Here is a 20,743-nt window from a genome sequence, read left to right on the forward strand (position 1 = left end):
GGAGGCACTGCTTCATTTCTATGCAGGGCACAAGGTGGCTCATCTCCATCAATCAAACACACCCATGTCCTTTGACTGTCTTCTGCTTACAATCCAATAGGTTTCACTCCACAGCTACTCTAACACAGTAACACAATGGAAAACGCTGGACTGACGTCAGAACAGCAAAGTCTTAGGCTACATTATATGCTCAAATACAGCAGTCATAAACCAAGAAAGAAAGGAAAAAGTCTGTGTACCTTTGGAAGGCCTGAGGTAGGCAGGGATCTCTAGCCATATACCCTTGCCTCCACTGTCAACCCTTAAATGAGGTCTGGGAAGGGGTTGATCCTGGCTCCACCCCTTCCAGACAAGTGGGTGCATTGCACACACCTCCTTGCTGGAGTGAAATCCCTCCTTGATCCTCACTGGTTGCGGACTCTGTTGTTATTCTGGAGCCGCTGTGTCCAAGACAGCTTATGAGCATGGTTTCTCTTGCCAGTCTCTGCTACTCTAATTGTAAACACTAGATTAGTGGGGCACTTCCCACGTAGGCTCTCTTACCTGATCCTCATTGGCAAGGACTCTGGGATTTACTGCCTGTCTAACACTTTTAATTCCCTCAGCGGATGTCTCTCCTGTGTTTACTACTTGGTTTAGCTTTCATGGATTTATGCTTTTGTTGTCAGTATTCCGCATCATATGAGCATTTCAAGCACTAGCAGTTAAACAGTTAATGTTCCAGACTTCTGATTTCCTGGCTATCTGTTTCTCAGAAAAGAAGAACTGCATACCCCAGAGGACTCTGTTTTCAGAGGAAAAGATAAAACTGCTCTCAAAGTCACAAAACTGTTCTCTTCTTAACTGAGGGGCAGCTCTGAGCTCTTCATTGGATTGTTTTCCTGCCCACATTTTGTTTACGAGCAAGCACTGGGCCTGCCGCAAGATTTATGTGCTTTTTTCTGCTCTGGCAGGGTAGCATCTGAACTGAACGCAATTCCTCCTCAGTATGAGAATCTTACAAATTTTGCATAAAATATGTATCAGAAAGACCTCACACAGCTACTGAGATGGGATTAGCTATGCTTCTTATTACTAGTTCATAACGAAGAAGAAGCCCAGCAACAATCAACACCTCAAGGGTCCCAGTAAGCCTGGAGGAGTTGGTGCTGGGCTATGTTTAAAAGATGCTCTGTATCCAGACCTATGCAGTTAGAAGAAGGTGCCTCCCTGCAGCAGATGCGGCAGATGCTGTGACCACGCAGTTCACACCACAATGAGCTGCACTGGGCCCAGCCCTCACAGTAGTGATGAGTGATACAGGTGAGCATCTGCTATTTATTCACTTCCTTCCTACTCCTTCTCCCAAACCTTACTTAAGCAGGCAAATTTAACATCATCCTGGTCCTTCACATCAGATCACAGAGCAGATTTTAAAATATGAGTGCTTTGTAAAGTTTGACAGGTCAGCTGAGTGGCGAGAAGTTAGATTATTTCACTGGAACCATTTACACTCACAAATAGCTGTTGTTTCAGGCTCTGCTGTGTCACTGCTAGTTTGCCTTCTGATGTTGCAAACAGGAGCTCCATTTGTTCTAGCTGTTACAAGGTGGGAGCCTGATATCACAAAAGAAAATAGTAAGAAATAGCTTGTTTTACACTGACCTGTGTCACTGGACAACAATGTTCGCTTATAACTGTGAGTATGATGACAACTGGCTTTGCACTGAGATTGAACAGTCACGGCTCACATTACTGAAACATCAATTTAATGACCCTGCAGCTGTCAATAAAACCACTTAAGTAGGAGAAGGGATCTGTATCACTCATCGCTCACTCAGTGTTAACATTTTGCCTGTTATTAATCACCTTTAATAAATGGTATTAGTTAACTATCAGTAATAACAGTACCAACAACACGTTTCCACAGTGAGAGGTTCATACAACTACTGTGCCAAAATCCACTCTTCTATGGGTTGCTAAAATAAAAAAGAATTATTTTCCTCCTCTTTTATATAGACAAATACGTGGACTGAGAAAAAAGAAGGAAAGCATACTCTGAAGACAGTGGAGTTTAATACAAATCCAGAGCCAAAATAACAGTGGAATCATGCTGTTAAGGAAAAGTTACTGTATGACAAAAAAAAATAGTGCAGGATATCATAATGGCAAAGTTATTTGGTGCCAAGCAACAATTTAATCACTACCACCACAAGCTGAACAAATTACCGCGTTCTTACTGAACCGAGGATGCGTACAACTGTCCAGATTTCCACTCCATCCGTAGATGTAAGCAAAACTAAACAGCAGCCATTTACATGTTTTCCCCACCATTGTGGCCCTAATGTTCAAGACCTCAAGATTGCTGTTGTATTTTCCACTCCTTCCAAGTAGCATCTCCATAAAAATTAGCTGAGACAAACAGTGACACATAAGGGTAATTAGAAACACAGGTACCTTTCCATATAATGTGGCCAGATGCGGAACTGTAACATTTACCATGTGGTGGAACCAAGTAATTGTGTGAAACAGGATACAGGAACTCTGAAATCCAGCTTACAAGTCCGGATGCACTAAACACATACAAAATGTATGGTTAGTGGGACAGCATTGTTTGAAACTTCAGAGTGCAAGGAAAGATAACATCTTCCAGCACTGGAAAAATCCAGTCCATCAGAGGAAGGAATGTTCCATCTAATGTAGAACAGGTGAAAATATGGAGACAGAAAGAACTCACTTTATGGCTCAAACTTCCTGCATAATTCATGCCACCCACAGAATTCATGCAGACTTGCTTTTATAATGAATGGTCAATTTTATCTGCCTCAGACACTGCAAAATATTTCAAGCTACCAGGACTTTTTGAAATTGCAGTGACAAAAATAGATCACCACAGTACCTGTAAGTTCTGTAGGCAGAGGCTCTGAGATGAGATTCTAGCATTTGGAGGAAGGTTTTTGTTTAATACTAAGTATACCAGTGTAGTTTGGTAGCACCATGATTGTTGCTTAGAATACAGAGCGCTGGAGCACCTTATTACCCTGTTGAAATAATAACTAGGTTTTTGCAGATGACAGACTGTAGTTCATGCAAGGAGACTGACTTTCCCCATAGGTGCAAGTTCCCAAATACATTTTTCTGACCACTTCCCACAACAAATTTTTCCACATCCCATCAGTTATTTCCTTTATTCCAGCACCTCTTTCTGTCTGAGCCACACAGGGATGGCTAACACCACTAGTCTGAAGCAGGAATCCACCAGCTTCTTTCTGCCACAGGTTTGTTGGATTAAGACAGAAATGATGTACACTTTGGCTCTGTAACTGAGAATAACACAACTCTTCTACCTGTTCCCCAGAACAAGCTATGACTAACTTGATCTACATAAAACAGATGACAAGAAGTACAGAGTGGAAAGGATAAATCCTTCACATTTGTGTCAATTCAGTATGGTTATGACATTGAGGGCAAGTTAGGTACAATTTTCCTAAAAAACAAAAAACAAAAAACAAACAAACCAAAAACCAGCCACTGATGTTCAGTAATGTCCTCATTTCTACTTATATATAATATAGGTAGAAATATATAATATATATATAATATATAATTCCATTATAGCTCAGACTGAAGAACTAGTGAACTATCTATTAATGTATCAGCTTGCTAAAGTTGCAGCTATGGAGGCAGTCCTAACTGTCAAGGACCATTACTCCAAGCTTCAGAGACACCCCCACCATTGAAGGGAACCAGGCAATAATGCTTGGAGGTCTGAGTGAACGAACAAGGATTTCTGGGCATAGTCAAATAAAAAAATACAGGGGGCGGAAGCACAGACACGTAACCTTGGAGTTATACTGAAATACTTTATTTCTATCTCACAAAAAGCAATAGTGTTTGCAGTACACATGCCTTTCAAATCAGTGCTGGCAATATGCAAAAACATTTCTCTGAAATATGAAGAAAATCAGCTTTTTCTCCCTTTACAAATGAAACAGATGACTTTGCATATTTTATATATATCTATACGTACACACGCACACATACAGTATTTGAATCCCCATTTGAAGGCAGGTATTTCACAACCTGCAGTTTTACCACTCACAGTTCAGACACCTGTGAATTGACATTGTCTTGTATATTTCTACAGTGTTTAAAACACAAAGAGCAACCCTTTACAAGTACCTACACTACATAGCATTTCAAATGAACTCAAGATATTTTTCAGGGATACCTAACTTAACCTTGACTTAACAAAGACAGGACTCAGTTCTCATTGTAGGAAGTTGTTTTATGCCATATATTCAAAACTCTGCTAGTCTCCAAATCTTGGAACAGAAAATCTATGCTTCATTTTTAAGAAATCCATTCAAAATGGATTGCTTAAATCCATTCAAGCTAGTATGTTTTTTAACAGCTGTATCTTTAAGATTGTGTTATGATTTGTTTTTGTGCCACCATTACTAATTCAGAAAAGATACCTGTCTCCTGTTCTGGATCAAAGTTGAATTATCACATATAAAAATCAATATCTCTATTACAACAGCAGGTTGAAATAGCACAGCAAAATTAAAGATTTAAATTCTTCAGCAATATGACCTGAGTTTAATATGGTAAATATATTTTTTTTCTAGAAACCATGTGACTCCATGCCTTGAAAAGAGTAGCAAAAATTTTTGAACATTTAGTAGCATCTTGATGAAAGCGATAAGCACAAATATTACTATTCAAAATCATTGTATGTACGCACTTTACTGTAAATGTCAAACAATGAATGTTCAGCGTGTGGCCGAGCATACTACGTGACTCAAGGATCGGAGTTGTGTGAGGAGCTAAAATGTACATGACTGAACCCAGCAAGTGCATTCAAGTGAGAATGGTCACTGAGGCAGCATTAATAGAATTTCAGAGTGCAAACAAAGACACCATCTTCCAGGAAAGCAAAGGAAGGATGGTACAGTCTGTGTCATACAATGGAATGTTCTACCAAAGGGAGAACAGGTGAAAGATAGACTCAAAATGTTTGCTTAAAAAGAATTCTAAAAGTTACACCTCCAGTATCTGCTGGCCACCAAGATGAAGTAGTTAGTTGCACCATCTGTTTCCTCCAAGCTCACTCTTACAACACACATACAATCAGTTTCTAAAGCTTCAAGATCTAAAATTTCTTCTCCCTGTGGTAGACAGTATCCTTCTACACCTTCTCAGTGCCAAGCCCAACAACTAATATAGATTTAACAGCCCAAGCAAGCTGGCTCTCAATCAAGTAAGGATTTCCATAGATGAGTGGATAAGAAGGAAGTTTAAGGATTAATCTTGACAGCAATGTAATAACTGGGAGTTGCTGTGACATTATTTTCAAAACGTTTACGTACGTGGCAGTTCCATAATTGGAAAATCTGTACGCTGAAGTACAGTTTTTATCATACTTAAAGGACACAACAAAAGCCAACACTGCTCAGTTGTTCTCCCCCCACCATACCTCACTGACCCACAAAACGACCTGTATGACAAGGCAGCACCCTCAGAAATGGTATTCTGCTTCCCCATCAGCTCAGAGTTGAATTGTGCTCAGAGAATCGAGCCTCATCAGCCTCTAAGACCTCAGCTGGCTCCTAAAGGAGAACAGGGTGTTTACGCTGTCTGGCATATTGCTTCAATTACAAGCTGTAAGGCACAACAATCATCTCTATGATCAGTTACACAGAAAAAAACTATGCCTATTCTAAACTTCTTCATTCCATATGTTATCATCTTCTCATACATTAGGAGTCTTATGATCTGTCCTACATTATTTGCACTTTTTCCATCTCTAAATTTAAAAAAAAAGGAGGTGAGCTGGCAGAGGGATCAAACCTTTCTCCAGGGCTCAAATGCTTGTTTGCACTTTTCCTGGTAGGCAATTTTTACATCAGAAAAATATTTTGTTGTACTTATAGAAGTAAAAAATATTTATACGCATATTTGATTTTCACCACAGTAAGTTCTTAAAAGTCCACTCACCAGGAACTGAGGATACTGGAAAGTAACAAAACAACCAGTGCGTAATGGCTTCAAGGACAGTAATTGACGCAGTCCAGCCAAATACAAACTGTGCAATCCCTATGTATTAAACACCATCATTTCACACTGCAGGAAATGATGCAGTGTCAGCACAGCTTTGCACGGTAAAGCTCTTCTACTGCAAACTAAGAGTGTCCTAAGATGTACAGAAAACATCAGCTCTGCAATTTTAACTAGAATATACTATGGAAATTAAGTAAAGTGTTGCTGCTGGCTACAATATGTTTTTCATTTGACCAGAAGCCAAAGAAAATTCAAAGAACTAGTAAGTTTTCATTCTCTGCAGCAAGGCTTGGCAGACGTGACTCTTAAAGGGCAATTCATTGCTCATGCCTTTGCCATTCTAACCTTCATCAGTTTCCAATAATCTCAAAAACAGAGGAGTATATTTAAGAACTTCACTTGAAAGAAAGACTCCAGTACAACTTTTAATGAATTTATAGACTACATGACATAAAATCATATCAAATCCTATGAAACTGACATACTGAAAGTATTGTTTATTTTTCAAAAAAGAATAGTAAAATAAAAATTGAGAAATCCCTCCAAAATCTCTTTGATCTTCCATACTCTCTTGATACAGTTCAGATTCAGCTGCATGCAATTTCCTTGCATAGAGCTAATTATCAGTACAGCATCTGAATAAAATGTCAAAAAAAATCCTACAGCAGAAATCAGGAAGAAGAGGGAATTTTCCTCCAGTTTCCATTTGAAATTTATATGCCTCAGTACCAACCAGAGCTGAAGAAAAAGAAGTTTGATAGGATAGAAAAGTGAAAGCATTTAACATTGAGAAGGGTCTGCAAAACAAAACTAAGTACACACAAATATACAAATATGCAGATAATATTTATGCAAAAAGCACACATTTAAAATAAATGAAGAAAACTACAAGACATGATAGCTGGCTAAAAAAAAAAGAACATAATTAATTACAAATCTAATTGCATAACTTGTATGGAAGTAGAATGGTATGACCTACATTCAGTGCTCAAACCATCAATTCCTTCTGAAGTACCTGTGAAAATTGTTCATTTCTGGGCCTTTTGGGCAAACATTCGTTTGTACACTCTCAAAGCTAACATTCTTTCTGATAACTTCAAGGTTAGAACTGCAAATGTTACTTTTAATGTGAGCTGATGAAAAAATGAGAGATTTCTTTTCTAGGAAAGAACTTCTCATTCTGAAAGGATGGGAAAAATACAGCATAGTTTAAGCAAGTCATAGCTTAGTATTTCTGCTAATTAACTGTACAGCCAATGCTGCAATTTCATAAATTAAAGCCTTCAGTTTGAGTTACCTGTGACAAATTCTCACTGTTATCTTCTTCAGAATTTACTGGTAATTAAATTTGTTTTGTTCGAATTCAATTTCTGTTAGCACTTTCACAGCAGTTTATAACTGATCATTTAATTGGCTTGTAATAAGACAACAGGTGAATCTGCTTGCAAGAATCCACAAAAGGTGTATCAATAGTGAAATGAACATTTGAAAACATCATCACATCTCCACATAAACAAGTATGCTTAATCTTCTATGTGTTGTATGTATATGTGACGCCTCAAAAATGGCCTTTTTCACTGCTTTTGAAAGACAGACAGAATGCACAACTGGTATTCTGCCTTTCCAATGTGGTACATCTCTGCTTTTAGATCCCCTTCTTTTAAAGAATTTGCAGATTTGTCTCACAAGGTTTTTCACAACAGTGTAAGAAGAAACCATTAAAATCTCAATGAGAAGATTTCTAGATGTTAAAACAAGAAACAGCGTACACAATTTGTCCTGCAATATAGGAGGTAACAAGCAAGGGAAAAAAAAGGTATGAACTTATCCAAATGAAGTGGCTGGCACATACTGACTAATTGCAGAACCTCTGAAACAAGTAATGAAATCAAACAGTCAAAGGTGGAGAAATCAGTAGTCACTTTAACAGATGAACTAGCCTGCAGCCACTTTCAATGGTAGTTTTGTGCAGTTGCTCACAGATAATACAGCAACATCAGTTATGGTTCAGTCTACTAATAGGTATCTTAAGCATGGTTCTGTTGCAAAACAGGTTCTTTAATTTCTGTGGAACTATCTGCATTTTTACATTTAAAAAAAATTATTAATTTCCACTGATGAGAAACTGGAACACGACTCCAAATTAAGGGTGTAAGTTTCAAATATAAAAATTATGTATCATCACTCATGGAAATGTTTGGTCTACAGATGAAAACAGTTTCAGAATAAATACTTAATCCTGCACATAAATGCTTCAAGGGAAATCAAATTTTATGTGAGACATGCCCTGAGCTTTCTAGACTCTCTAATAGTGCAAACAATGTTGCAGCGATGCCTGGCTTCATCCTGGCTTTTGCAAAAGAAACGGAGCAAATGTCCACAGATTTCTAATGGCTCGCACACTATAACATTATGTGTGCTACAGCCATTCCTGTAGCTTTGCTAAGTTCGTCTCCATCCACTGGATATTAAGCTGAATTGTGTCAATTGCCTCTTTTACACAACGCAGTTTAGAGCTCTCTTCTGATTTTGACTCAAAAAATGTTTTCACCTGCATAACAAGAGAAAAGAAAATCTTAATTAAAATCAATGCTGGCCAAACAAATAGGTTCAGAAGCAAAGGCTACATGCATGTGTCAGAATTTGTATCAAGCCAAATTCTCAGAGCTGGCTTCCCAAAATGTAAGACAAACATATTTTACGGGAACTGCAGTAATCATAGAATGGATTGAGTTGGCAGGATCTTTAAAGACCATCTAGATCCAACCACCTCCCATGGTAGGGCTGCTGTCTAGTTTCAGTAAATTAGTTTACCAATAAACAGATATTCACTCATTACATTAAATACTGAGCCATCACAAAGCACTCAAAGTCCTAGAAAAATGTTTTGTTTTCTAAAAAATAACTGTTTTGAGAGACTCACTTCAGTCCTCTGGAATGACCCCCCACCTGCATTCAATATTACACCTATCAATGGTTACACTTGAAATATGACAGGTCAAATCACAAGCAGCTATCTCTGTCCAATTTTCTGAACGAAAACATTAGCATAAATCTTAAACTACTTTTAACACATGAACTTCAGGACACTGTTAGGGAACCCTGTCTTGGAGATTTCTAATGAACATTAACTGGATACTGAACATCCAAAACAGCTCTTCGGGACTGCTGACAGTTAAAACAATGTAAAGCAATCCTTATGGCTCTGAACACATTCCACAGAAAAGAAAAGCACAGACTATTCACAAGGTCTAGACCAAAGCCTCTCCTATCAGGACAGTCTGAAAGAGCTAGGGCTGTTCAGTCTGGAGAAGAGAAGGCTGTGATCTGATAGCGGCCTTTCAGTGTCTAAAGGGAAGCTACAGGAAAGAAAGGGACTTGTTAGCAGGGTCTGTGGCAACAGAGCAAGGGCAAATGGCTTCAAACTCAGGGAGGGTAGATTTAGTTTAGGATATAAGGAAAAAGCCTCTTACAGTGAAAGCGGTGAGACACTGGAACAGGCTGCCCAGTGTTGTGCTGGATGCCCAGTCCCAGGAGACTTTCAAGGGGAGGCTGGTTAAAGCCCTGGACAGCCTGATCCAGCTGTGGTGTCCCTGTTCATTGCAGGGGAGCTGAACTAGATGGCCCTCAAAGGTCCCTTCTAACCCAAATGATTCTATGATAAATTTTTTTATCACTATTTTGGGAGACAGAGCATTCAAACCAACAGGAAACCAAAGCAATATAAACAGATAGCTGTACTTGACTGTATGTCAACTCTGCCAAAATTCAAAATGTTCAGCATGTTTCTGTATACATTTCTTATGTATGACATGGGGATAGAAATAACTGTATATCCTTGTGAAGTTACTTCATCACAGTAAATAACACATGCTTTCCCCATCCTCCAAATAACCAAAGACAGCACTGGCACTAAAAAATATTATTTTCTGTTTAATTAAATCACCAACCTCAAGTAGATGCACCTTTGTTGCAAACTGGGAAGTTGATGAGCTAATGATATTCTGGATAGTGTATGAGCCTAGATGAAACCTGAAATACAAAGAAGAAAAAAAATGAGACGCCACTTTATTGCACAGTTTCTATGTATGCACACGAACTTCTTATTCTTTTTAGTTTGTTTGTTTCACTAGAAATCACTAGAGAGAATTAAATTCAAGTTTACATACCTACTTTTTTTAAAAACAGATACAGGGTCTTACAAATCTAATCCTCAGGACATTTAAAGTCTCTAAAAATTGAAACTTCAAAGCCATGGAAATTTTTCAAGCTTCTATGAACAGTAAAAGCTGAAGACATTGAACAGCAACATCAGTATTTGTGGTACGCATTCAAAAACAATTAAGTTCACCTCCAGAACTAATTTTGAATCAAGTAGTTTTGTAATACTGATTATTAATTAATCCTGCTTGCTAAAGCATGAATTTTCATCTGGAATGAGCCTTTTTAGCAACACAAAAACGTTACAGATCACAGCTAGAACACAGAAATACAATTTTCCATGTAACTGTCAGCTTATGGAAGATTTGAAGACCAGCTCTCCAGCTGGGTACCCCTTAAGGTCAGTTATGGAGAACATACATTTCTAAAACAAGTGGTGTTTTTTGGTTTTGAGATTACCGTAGCAAGACGGAATAAATAAAAGATGAATTAATGTCCTGGATCTACTTCTGAATGTCTTTCACCACATAGGTATCCTACATAACCATCACAGAAGGTATGCTTTTAACAGAAATTCAAATCAAGACCGTCTAGAATAACTAACAGGTTCTAGGTGTCTCCAAAGTCCCATCAACTACTAGTGAGATAAAAAGACACATTTTCCAAGTATTTTTGTAAAATCAGATTTTAAAGCAGGAATTAAAATTTCAATATAGATATTCTTATATGAAGCAAACTACTTATTCACTGGGACATAATAAGAGCCATCCTCTTGCCAATGTGACTGTGCATTTCAGCTACATCAAAAGCCTTACTTCCGTGTAAGTTTTTCCCAGTTCTCTTTGACAAAGTCCCAGGCCAGCAAGTGTCCAGGCAAACTGTGGCTAATAGTTGCTATGATATGTGAAAGCTCCTGTGTCCTGATGACTTCTCCTTCAAGGCTGTTCTGCATTAACCTAAAATACAAAGTATATGAAAAGGGGCAGGAAAAGAAATCTTGTATTTTCACATGGTTCTCCAGATACTTGTGAATTAGAAGGACAAGATTATGTAACTGAAAAAATAACAAGCAATTTCTAGCATCTGGAGCATAGTGACGCTACATTCTATATGCACCGTATCCATTTCACTTGAGTTCTCATGAACTGAATGACCTCCGCTCTAACCCAAGTACCTGAGTTTTCACTGGTGTTGAGGTGAAGTAAATTTTCACAACTCGTAAAATAAAAGATAATTCACTGGTAAGTTAAAACAGAAAAGTTGTAACTGGAGTCACCTACCAGGACATGTTTAGTGTGTCCCTCACATAATAATGAGATTTAAAGAGGTATGGGAGCATGGTGTAAGGCCAGAGAAAGAACAAAAAGACCCAAAAAATTATTGCCTTGGTTAATAAGATGTAAATAGAACAATCTGCCATTTGTGTTACCATTACCACAAAAACCTGAAGTTCCTTTACTACTGCTACAAAGCTTTTGAGTTCAATTGTTTCCTTTGTACATATTTCACCTCGACCTACTCCATCATATAAATTATTTTGAAGTAATAATAGTATGCTCTTCTTTTTACAGAATCCTGTAGAAAACATCTAGCTAGATTTTATTTAATACGTACAATTTTTTTTAATGAAAAAAAAGAAAAGATTCTATCACTTAATTTACACAACACAGAACTTATTGTCTATTTCATACCACATCATCTTTCTGACATCTTCTGTGTTGGCCAAAGCTTCAATCATTTTGCTTTTCTCTGCTTCAGGAACTGAAGAGGAGTACATCTTTAGGAGGAATTCCCAGCCATCATTAGTTTTGGCTCCAGTTATAAATATGGTTTTCATAAGGTCACTAGGAAGACTACAGGGAAAAAACAAAACAAAACAAGCAAACAAACAAAACAAAAAAAAAAAAAAAAAAGAGGGAGGACAAAAATGCTCATCTGAGAAAAGAAGGAAGAAAAGTTACAAAATGAAAAGATTAGCTTGAAAGAGATCCCTCTCATTTCTGCAGTTTATTTCCATAGCACTCGTATGCTTGCTGGACACAAAAATTCATGCCATTCTACTACTTTAACTCACTTGGAATAAGCCATATGATAACACAGCAAATGGCACAAAAATCAGAGTCATTTTCTATGGCACAAAATGCACAAAAACCCAGAGTAGAATGAGTTCTGCAAGACAAAAAGGTACACTTCACACTGCTAGTGCAGTATGAGTATGCAGCTTAAGAAACACATGGATGCAATCTGCGTATGGTTTTGCAGTTATCCTCAGTAAGACTTCAGACAAAATTTTGAAATCTAGCACAGTTTGCCCCCTCATGTTAAAAGTGCAACTAATTTTGGACAAGCAACAGTGAATGACAGAATGAAGTGCCCTCAAATAGCAGGGTAACAAGAAGAGGTAGATAAAGCAGTGAAAGCCGAATGGCTTTAGTACCTCATTGTTCCATTTGATTTCATCCACTTATTAAAGATCTCAGATGCATTTTTTCTACAGTTTCTTATATCATGGGTGCACGCAAAAGTTAGCAGCATTGACCGGAGTTCTCGTTCAGATAATGTCCCATCATCTGTCCAGCGCTGCTGATCAATTTTATTGCCAAGCAGGCGTTCTATTCTGTTCTAAAGGAGGAAAAATCATTAGCAACAGCTAATTCTTACCAAAGGATTTTCCACAAACCAAAATCAGTTAAAAAAAAAGAAAAAATAGTTTTACAACTGTGGAGGTTAAGCATAGTGGTTTTTCTCAAATACTTTAGATATGACATAGATCTCATACACAGTCCAGTCTACATCTAATGTTAAATATGCAAATTGAACTCTATTCCTCAAGCTACTACAGTTCAAACTCATAGCCACACTGTGATCTCAACTAATTACAGCTTCTGTATGTTTAACTGCTTTTAACTCCATCAAGTGACAGAAGAGCTCCTTAGTTTAGCACAAACAACAAAGCTTTATCTACAGCATGAACCTCTTCTGTTCCTAGTTTTGTACTGTTAGCTAGGTGCTCCACCAAATGCCTCATCAGCTGAGATATCCAAATGTAAATTATTATCATCTAACAGACACCATGGGTTGTTTTTCAGAGCAGATAACGAGATAACAAGAACTGAACCTACCATCTTCATTTTACTGCTATGTCTGTAGCATTGCATTATGCTAACCTATCTCTCGGCTGGAATGAGGGAATGATGACCATTTGCTCATTTGTATTTTTTCAGAAAATAGCATTACCTTTTTCCCCCCTGAAGCTTCTATATCAATTTGATCTGTGATGTCCAGATACAACAATTGTGGAAATAGCCTTTCTGTACTAGAAATTGTCACAGGTTCTGCACTATCTTAACCTTCATAGACCCCGTTATAATTTCCCAGATTCCACTACCTTACCAGACCTACAAAAAACTGGGGGGGGGAAAAAGTCACAACAGCACTGCAGTAGATCACTGCTACCTCACAGAAGTTGCTAAGACTGAGAACAAATCCCAGTTTAGCTTGATGAGGCTAGTGAATTCAACAGTCAACTCTAATTTAACTATAAACATTACAAAAAATTATTATTTCAAACTACAATTAGCAGAAAACTAGGACATACCATGACACGTGCTGCCAGTTGTTGCTCTCCCCTTTTCTCTAGAAGGCTGAAAATAAGACCCAGCTGAAACAAAGCTTGGGTGAGAGGTGCAGAGCTGCTCTCCTCCTCAAGGTAATCGATCAGCTCAAAGGCCTTTTTCAGAGACTCTCTTCCTAGACTGCCGGTCAATGAACAGAACATTGAAGTGGTTTAAGTGATAACATCTGTACTGGCCAAGTTACAATAATCTGCATTACACTAACACAGTAACAGGTGAATAGAGAGAGTAATGCTTTAGATGTAAACGTTTTTGTATTACAACATCAGCAAGAAGATAGTGACACTAACTTTACATTAACGTCTTCAATTAACATAAACTGAAATAGGTAGAAAGGTATAAAAATGACATCCAAAAATATTTATCATAAATGAGAGTACTCAACTAAAGGAAAGTGTTATCCAAGAGATCTTCTAGATCATTCAGCCTCACTACAAGTAGTGACAGCAGTGAAAGAGCAGGGGATCAGCTCTCAAATAAAAACTTGAAAGGCAAACCCCTTGCTTGTCTATGGAGAAGTATTTATTGACAGAATACAGAAAAAAAAAACCCAGCAGACTAGCAGACAACTAAAGAAAATAATGTCTTCCAGTAACGGAAGCAATCATGTGCCTCTGGGATGCAAATAAATGGATACTGCTCTAAGAAAGAAACAATGGAAAACAGAGAGATGACATCTCAAACCAATATGGAAGAATCAGTGAAAAAATAATTAAAAAAAAATAGTGAACAGTATACAGTTTTAAGAAGCTAATGGAGACTGAATAAAGACTTCTTTAAAGCAGCCATCACCACAACCCAGATCTGATTCGACTTGGAAAAACCTAAAATTCGTCTTAATTATGTTTTCCAATACGAAAGTCTTACCTTGCAAGGCTGAAAATATTGTTGATCAAATTGGCTCTGTCTTTAGCGCTTAAAGAAGTGTGGTTTTTTTTCAACAGATCAATCAGTGTTTCCCAGTCTTCATCATAATTTACTATGTAATAACCATTCATGTCTACATTGAATTTTATCCATTCCACCTCTTCTGGAAGTTCAATGGTAGCTAATGGACAGACAACCAGTTAGCAGCAGACACTAAGACATAGCATTTGTTCTTTCAAATTCAAATGTTAAAAAAAAAAACAGTGAAGTCTCCATTGGCATCTGCAGCCCTTACTAGTTAAGAGAGATTTGCTGCCAGCACTCCTTTCTAATAACCCAATCCCAATCTCTCATACATAATTACCAGTGACACATTACACAAAAACACTGACAATTAGGGATGACATTAAGGTGGATGAAAGGACACAATCTAGTTTCAAAGTCAACTAGACACAGAAAAGGAAAACTTAGGGGAAATGGGAAAAAAAGTTCTGTAATTCAATTAATTCTGTAATTACTGTCCAAGTTCTCAATCTGCAGAGCAAATGCAATGTCCTTCAAGCTTAGTAAACATTCTACTCCAAACTCTTTTATATGCCTCTCCTTCTCTTATATCCTACACATCCAAATTTCTACAGTATGATGAAGATGAGATCACCAACAGGGACATTTGAAATCAGGCTACTTATGTTATTAATTATAATAAGATTCACATTCAATTGAACAACTTTGTTTTTCCATTCTGATAGTTCACAAGGACTCTTTCTAAACATCCAGGTCAAATTAAAAAGTTAAGGAATAATTGAGGGCTTTGTAAAGGCAACATGAGAATGACACTAACAACATACTTATTTCCAGTTTTTATAACATTTCTGAAGTCACCTCTGAGGGCTGGAAATTTGTAAAATACAGTAAACAGCAAACATCAAAGATCAGCTCACATATCTGATTTTTATTTTCTACATTTTTATTTTAAATACTAGAGGCAAGAGATAGATTTATGAATTAAATGTAATTGCAAGGTAAATACAATGTATGAAAAATTAAATTTAATCAAGAAAAAACGTTCCTTCACTGAGATGATGTAAAACAGTGAGGAAGAGTCACTTAAAATGCAAAAAATTATTGATGTCAGTGGAACAAAGAGGGAGATATATGAAGTGATTTTAGCAAAATACTACATGATACTGTAAGCAAATATTCACGTGGTATGGAGAAAAGCAGGACTGAATTAAAACAACAACACAATGACATGAAATTTAAGGTTCAAAGTAGCTAATACAGCAAAAGCAGAGTACTTATCTGAAAAGATCATAGTTTCAAGTTTTACAAAAGCTTTCTCAAAAACTTAATCTGTTCCAGATGGAATATATTCTTGTAACAAGAAACAAAGTAAATAATATTTGAGCTGAAAGTAACTCCTTCAGATTTCAATACACTGGCAGAGCAACTCTAATTGTGTTCGTTCCCTCAAGGATAAGCAGCTCAAGACAGTTTGGGCATGCATTAGGATAAGAAGAGAACAAGATTCAACAAATTCCAGACCTGTGTTTCTGTCCATGTTGTTTTCAGTTCTTTAACAACATGCTTTGATGACAGAACTCACTGTGCTTTAATCTGGGTCTCTGCAATTATTTTGTACTCTATTGGTCTTCATCTTTGCTTCCTATGCTCAGAAAGGTCAGTAATCTGTAATACTTAAATTAAAATAGCTTCCAAAGTTTTGAGTCATACCTGATTTCTGGTCCAGTAAATATGCATTAATGCAATGGGTAAAGTTGCACCTGTTAGTCGTGTAGGTGAGAGGAATATCCCAGAGATAACTACAAAGAGAAGCATATGTTGCGTACAATTTATTATTTGTCTTGAAGGTTACTGTGTTTTGGTTTTTTAATTTAAGCATTTAATACATTAAAATTACACTGCATGTTGCATAAAGTATAAATAACATTCATATAATCTGAATATGATAGAAAAAAACACATACAGCTTTTAAAAAAAATTATTACTCCTATCATGCTGAGATTTCCTACTACTTAATTCCAGCATTGGAAAAGTAACGTGGACAGAAAATCTTCAGCTGTATCAGAAATTCAACCAGTACTATTTTCATTTCAGTCTAGTGTTTTCCTGTTTCATTAAAAACAAACAAACAACAAAAAACCCAACAAAACAATTCAGGTTGATTCAAATGCAAGACTCAGGTTTCAAATCATGGTAATAGAAACCATAACTGACTGCACATCACCAGTACTGACCCAAGTGAACTGCAACCTGGACAAATAAATGCTAACTTGCTTCATAAAGATGACTGGGACTTGTTTATTTAGAGAAAATGTAACTTTAAGTGAGGCAAAACAAATTGTAGATACACATTCTAGTTTGATGGGGGCCCTTCCGTGAATGACTCGCATGGAGCACTCATCAAAAACCTTCCATGCACTTCACAAACTGATATCCGCCAGACGCAGAATGACAATTAAGCCTAACAATCCTTCCCTTCCAACCATAAACTGTTTTCCTTCTTCCTCTCCAAAAAAACAAAACACAGCCCTGTAACTTTCAGCATCTGAAGAGACAAATTCCTTCCATGGGTTTGACTGTGGAAGAAGATGCAAAGAATTCAGTTCTTATTAAGACTTCACATAACTGCATAAAATCACCAAAATCTCTAAAAGGATTCTAGCTTATTTTGTTACAAAATACAGGTAAGTTTCACAATGTAAGACATTTTTGCAAAGGAAGCCCACAGAATATTAACAGTTGCTTAGGTAGAAATAGGCATAGATCATCAATTATTTTTCCAGTTAAGATATTAGATGTACATGCGGTGCTAAATTATCTTATTATCTCATTAATAATTGTATTATTGTTATTATTATTATTATTGTAAGAATGCCAGAAGGCCTCCTTGGATCAACAAGGAGCTCCTGGACTTCGGCACAAAAAGAAATATAGGGAGTGGAAGTGGGAATGGGTTACCGTTATCGGTATTCCACATCACAACATCATGTAGTGCACAGAGTTAAAAGAGTCAATGCTGCAGTTCTGGGCATCTGTCCCAGAAGAGAAGAACTACATACCCCAGAGGACTTTGTGTTCAGAGAGGAGATATAACCCCTGGCAAGATCACCTGATGTCCACTTTTCCCTTTTCAATTGTCAGGCTCTCCCCTCTGCTGCTCGTCCCAACTGCATGCCCTGTCTCCGCATTAGTATAAGGCTTTTCAGTTTTCTTTTTTAAACACACTTTCTCTCATTTAATTTTCTTTATTAGCTCCAATTTTAATTATATAGTATTATATTGTATTATAGTGAGTTATCTTGCATTTTGGTATCTTATTTAGTAAATTAGTTTGTTTTTCCTCAGATTGCTGCTGCTGTTTTGTTTTGGGGCCCACCTCTCTACCCTTTTTCCCTCACCCCTCCACCCTGTCACAGAACAGGGCCAAATCAGCCCATAAACAATTGACAGACCCTCAACACAAGGACTCAAGCTGTTGGAAAAAGTCCAGAGGAGTGCCTCAAAGATGATCACAGGGCTATGAGGACAAGCTGAGAGAGTTGGAGCTCTTCAGCCTGGAGAACAGAAGGCTTAAGGGCAACCTTAGAATGTCCCCTCCAACACCTGAAGGAGGCGTACAGGAAAGCTGAGCATGGACTTTTATTAAGAGTATACAGTGACAGGACAAGGGGAAATGGCTTTATCTAGAAGAGAGCAGATTTAGACTAGATATTAGGAAACTATTCTTTACTATGAGGTTACTGAGACACTGGAAGAGCTTGCCCAGGGAGGTCGCGGATGTCCCCTCCAAGGAGGTGCCCAAAGCCAGGCTGGATGGGGACTTTGAGCAGGGAAATGTCCCTGCCTATAGCAGGGGGTTGGAACTAGGTGTTCAAAAGGTCCCTTCCAACCCAAACCATTCTGTGATTCTGTTTTCTCGAGTAGTAAAAACATAGAGCCCAAAAACACAAATAAGAAAGGTACAAGACGAAAGATATCTGCAAATAGATTTTAATGGATAGAAAGTAGTAAGAAGGTAATTACCTCGTGTCTGATGTCCAATTATCTGGTTCTACACGATATGAAAATTTTTCCTGCTGTAATGAGATGACCTTTCCTTTTCGGTTAACAGTCACTAAAGGAAATCCTTTATGCAGAATCCAAGTTTTCATTAACTTTTTTACATCTAGTGTTCCATTGGTGATCTGAAAAAAAAAACAAAAAAACAAAAAAATGTAACAAGAACATGGCAAAATAGGAATACAAGTTTCCAAACCTCTCTGTTTAACTTGCCAAGATGCACTACTCTACAGTGCTTTGACACTGAGTGTGTATACTTCACAAGCAACAATCTAGAGGAAAAGATCATTTTATTTTCTGAAGTAGAATAAATCCTAAACAGTAATGAAAAGAGAAATTGGAATCTTCAGATAGAAAAACTGGTATGCTGAGAAAATAAGGACAAGAACATTACAGAAAAGAAAGTTATGGAAGACCCCTAGACCTTAGTTGCTGCCCCCACTTGCCCTGACACTGTAATTGATATTAGCAAAGATGATCGTCCAACCCGAAAAAGACAATATGACCTCTAACTCACAACAGTACATTTTAAGTGGAGCTAATAGGAAGAAAATTAATGTGTCATTGTGGAAGCATCACACACCTTCCACCAATTCTTGTTGTCTCTTTGTCTGGGTACCCTCATCAGTATCTTACTGCTCACCTTATGAATGCCTATTCACACCAACATTCAGCATTTTCTTGTTATAAGCCAGAAAAGAGGAGGCTGAGAAGGAGCCTCGATGACAATAAATACTTGAAGGGAGAGTGTAAAGAGGACAAAGCCAGGCTCTTTTCCGTGGGGCGCAGAGTAAGGACAGAGGGCAGTGGGTATAAACTGGCACACAGGAGCTTTCTTTCCTCTGAACACCAAGCAGCACTTCTGCACTATGTAGGTGGCATAGCACTGGCAGAGGTTGCCCAGAGAGGCGGTTGAGTCTTCTCCTTGGAGATCTCCAAAAGCCACCTAGACATGGTCCTGGGCAACCTGCTCTAGGTGCCCCTGCTAGAGCCGGGGGAGGAGTAGTGGACCCAGAACTCCCTTTCAACCTCAGCCCGTCTGTGAAAGCAATGTGAAGTCTAGAATGTCTAGATCTTACTGTTATCCAACTGTCTGAGTACAAATGGGAGAGAATCTGAAAGACTATTTAAAAAAGGAAGAGAAAATCACAATTCAAGGTGCAAAAAGAAAAATATGCAGAGAAACAGAACACCATAACAATGGAAATGAATACAGAGATAGTACATTTCAGTAAATTCAAAGATGGTACTTCTCAGGGAAGCAACATATAAAAGGCCCAGCTGTAAACAAACTCACTGCAATACTGGTCTAGTCAAGCTAAACACTGAGCCTTCCAAAAAGAGACACATAAGTGAGTGTACATGATATGCAGGCTAAGTCAAAACACAAAATTAACAGTATTAACACATACTTACAGAAAAAAAAAATTGTAAAAAAGCCCCACATCACAGGAAGACACCTTCTGGCAGATAAAGCTAGCAGTATGAACTTGGTAACTATTAAATAAGCCCCAGATACAAAGGTTTGTTTGTCATTTAAGTAAGGAATACACACTCCAGTTCTAAGGTGAGATGTAACTAAGCTGGTTGGAGGCAATTTACTTAACAATATTAATAGAGGCAGATAAAGCAATCCCAGCATGTTAATAATTAGTTTTGACTCTTAAAGATGATGACTGAGTTTCAACAGGCTGAAGAGTGAGGCCTGCTGAGTTCACAGAAAAGCTAAAGTTGCCCCAAAGATAAACAGCAGGCTATAACAAAACAAAGACTAAAACTGAGTTATTGTTGGAGGCACAGATACAGACTAAGAGAGAAATCTAACATCTTGAGAATGGCCCCTCTTCCGTGCTGGAAAAGCAGTGAAGCTCTGCCTCACGCAGATCAGATGCAAAGCATCTGTTGGGGTGTCACGGATTTGACCAGATCAATCTATGTCCGTGACAGGGGCGACA

General features: G+C 37.7%; 1 protein-coding gene across 7 annotated transcripts in view; it reads right to left on the bottom strand.

Moving 5' to 3' along the window:
* Positions 1-3,828: 3,828 nt before the first annotated feature.
* LOC122176431 (leucyl and cystinyl aminopeptidase) overlaps positions 3,829-20,743 on the bottom strand; it is a 61,172-nt gene continuing 44,257 nt past the window's right edge. For all 7 annotated transcript variants that reach the window (XM_042864917.1, XM_042864924.1, XM_042864920.1 and 4 more), the window contains 9 exons: positions 18,753-18,913; positions 16,440-16,528; positions 14,706-14,886; positions 13,802-13,958; positions 12,641-12,825; positions 11,895-12,056; positions 11,019-11,159; positions 9,993-10,074; positions 3,829-8,593 (listed from right to left, as the gene is read on the bottom strand). In XM_042864917.1, coding sequence (XP_042720851.1) covers positions 8,462-8,593; positions 9,993-10,074; positions 11,019-11,159; positions 11,895-12,056; positions 12,641-12,825; positions 13,802-13,958; positions 14,706-14,886; positions 16,440-16,528; positions 18,753-18,913 — 1,290 coding nt within the window. In that variant the 3' untranslated portion in view covers positions 3,829-8,461. The remainder of the gene's footprint in view (positions 8,594-9,992; positions 10,075-11,018; positions 11,160-11,894; positions 12,057-12,640; positions 12,826-13,801; positions 13,959-14,705; positions 14,887-16,439; positions 16,529-18,752; positions 18,914-20,743) is intronic.

This window comes from Lagopus leucura, unplaced genomic scaffold (assembly GCF_019238085.1).
Source record: "Lagopus leucura isolate 7727_CA_CO unplaced genomic scaffold, USGS_WTPT01 Super-Scaffold_774, whole genome shotgun sequence".
Taxonomy (NCBI): domain Eukaryota; kingdom Metazoa; phylum Chordata; class Aves; order Galliformes; family Phasianidae; genus Lagopus; species Lagopus leucura.